Source organism: Tupaia chinensis, unplaced genomic scaffold, assembly GCF_000334495.1.
Source record: "Tupaia chinensis unplaced genomic scaffold, TupChi_1.0 Scaffold143792_2, whole genome shotgun sequence".
NCBI classification, from domain to species: domain Eukaryota; kingdom Metazoa; phylum Chordata; class Mammalia; order Scandentia; family Tupaiidae; genus Tupaia; species Tupaia belangeri.
Genome location: NW_006203642.1, coordinates 278452 through 279635, shown reverse-complemented (window position 1 = coordinate 279635; position 1184 = coordinate 278452). Strand labels below are relative to the sequence as shown.

General features: G+C 59.7%; 1 protein-coding gene across 1 annotated transcript in view; it reads left to right on the top strand.

Moving 5' to 3' along the window:
- WWC3 (WWC family member 3) overlaps positions 1-1184 on the top strand; it is a gene marked incomplete at its 5' end in the record, with an annotated part of 33015 nt that overhangs the window by 6131 nt on the left and 25700 nt on the right. The window contains 2 exon segments of the mRNA XM_027766918.1: positions 347-436; positions 1110-1159. Coding sequence (XP_027622719.1) covers positions 347-436; positions 1110-1159 — 140 coding nt within the window.

Here is a 1184-nt window from a genome sequence, read left to right as displayed (position 1 = left end):
TTACCCTGTGCATCCCCCCCCCTGGCCCGCCTGCCCCCACCTTCATGCGTGCCCCTCCCCACGCTCCTCGCACAGCCCAGCTGCCCGTCTGTGCACTGTCCACACGCCCACCCATCCACCCTCCTGGACGTCCACTTGCCCGGCCACTTGCTTGGCCAGTGCCCTGTGCTGGCCCACCCAGGTGTCAAGCCTCTGCAGCGGATTAGAAGTGCTCCCTTCTGCCCTGGCACTGTGGGTAGTCACTCCAGCCTAAATCGGTCATAGGGAATGTAGGGCTGGGCTTCTCGTTGGGAAAATAGACTCCTCACTTTGCGAATCCGCCAATCGACTCTTTTCTTCCCTACAGGATTCTACTTCAGGAAAAAAGAAGCTGTCTCCTTATGCAGCTGGAGGAAGCTACCCGCTTGACCTCCTATCTCCAGTCCCAGCTGAGGAGGTAGGACACTCCCCTAGAGGAACCCGCACCTCGTTGTCGTGGGGTGACAGCGTGTTCTCCTCCCGGGAGAGCAAGAGAGGGGGAGGGGAGCAGCCTGGGCATGCGCGTGCGGACTGGCCACGAAGGCCAGGCATTTAACCGCGATGCCACGTGGGCTCCGGCCCGACGACAGGCCGATCATATGCCTGACCTATGACTCGGCTGCAGCATAAGCAGTAAGTCTGAAGTCAGATCCATCCAGGACGGGGTATGCTGCTGACCCAGTTTGGAAGTATACACGTATGTGCGGACAATTTGTATTTATGTATTTTAAAGATCCAAACATTTCTAGGTGAAGTCAGATTTGGATCTCAACAATAGCTTGTGTTTTCCAGTTCTCAGATAGTGGGACGCCTGCCGGCGCTTTTATGCGTGCTGCTTGCTCGGTTTTCTCCTAACGGTGCTGCGTGGCAGGAACTGTCACTGCCCCAGGCCCCCGAGACCAAGGGGAGGCTTGGGGAGCTGAGGAGGGGACCACTGTCTGAGCTAGCGCACTTCAGCGGACTTGACCTCCACTGCCCACTGCTCTCAGCCACCTCTGGAAAGGAGCGTGTGCAAAGGCTCTGCTGCATCGTGGCCAGGTGGCAGTGGCCCGTGGGCTGTGTCCCTCAGTCATGGCTCTCTGTCGTTTCAGCCTGTCTGCCAGCACCCTGACGGTGTCCTCGGGGAGCAGCCGTGGCTCCCCGGCCTCCCCCCGCGGCCCCCCGGC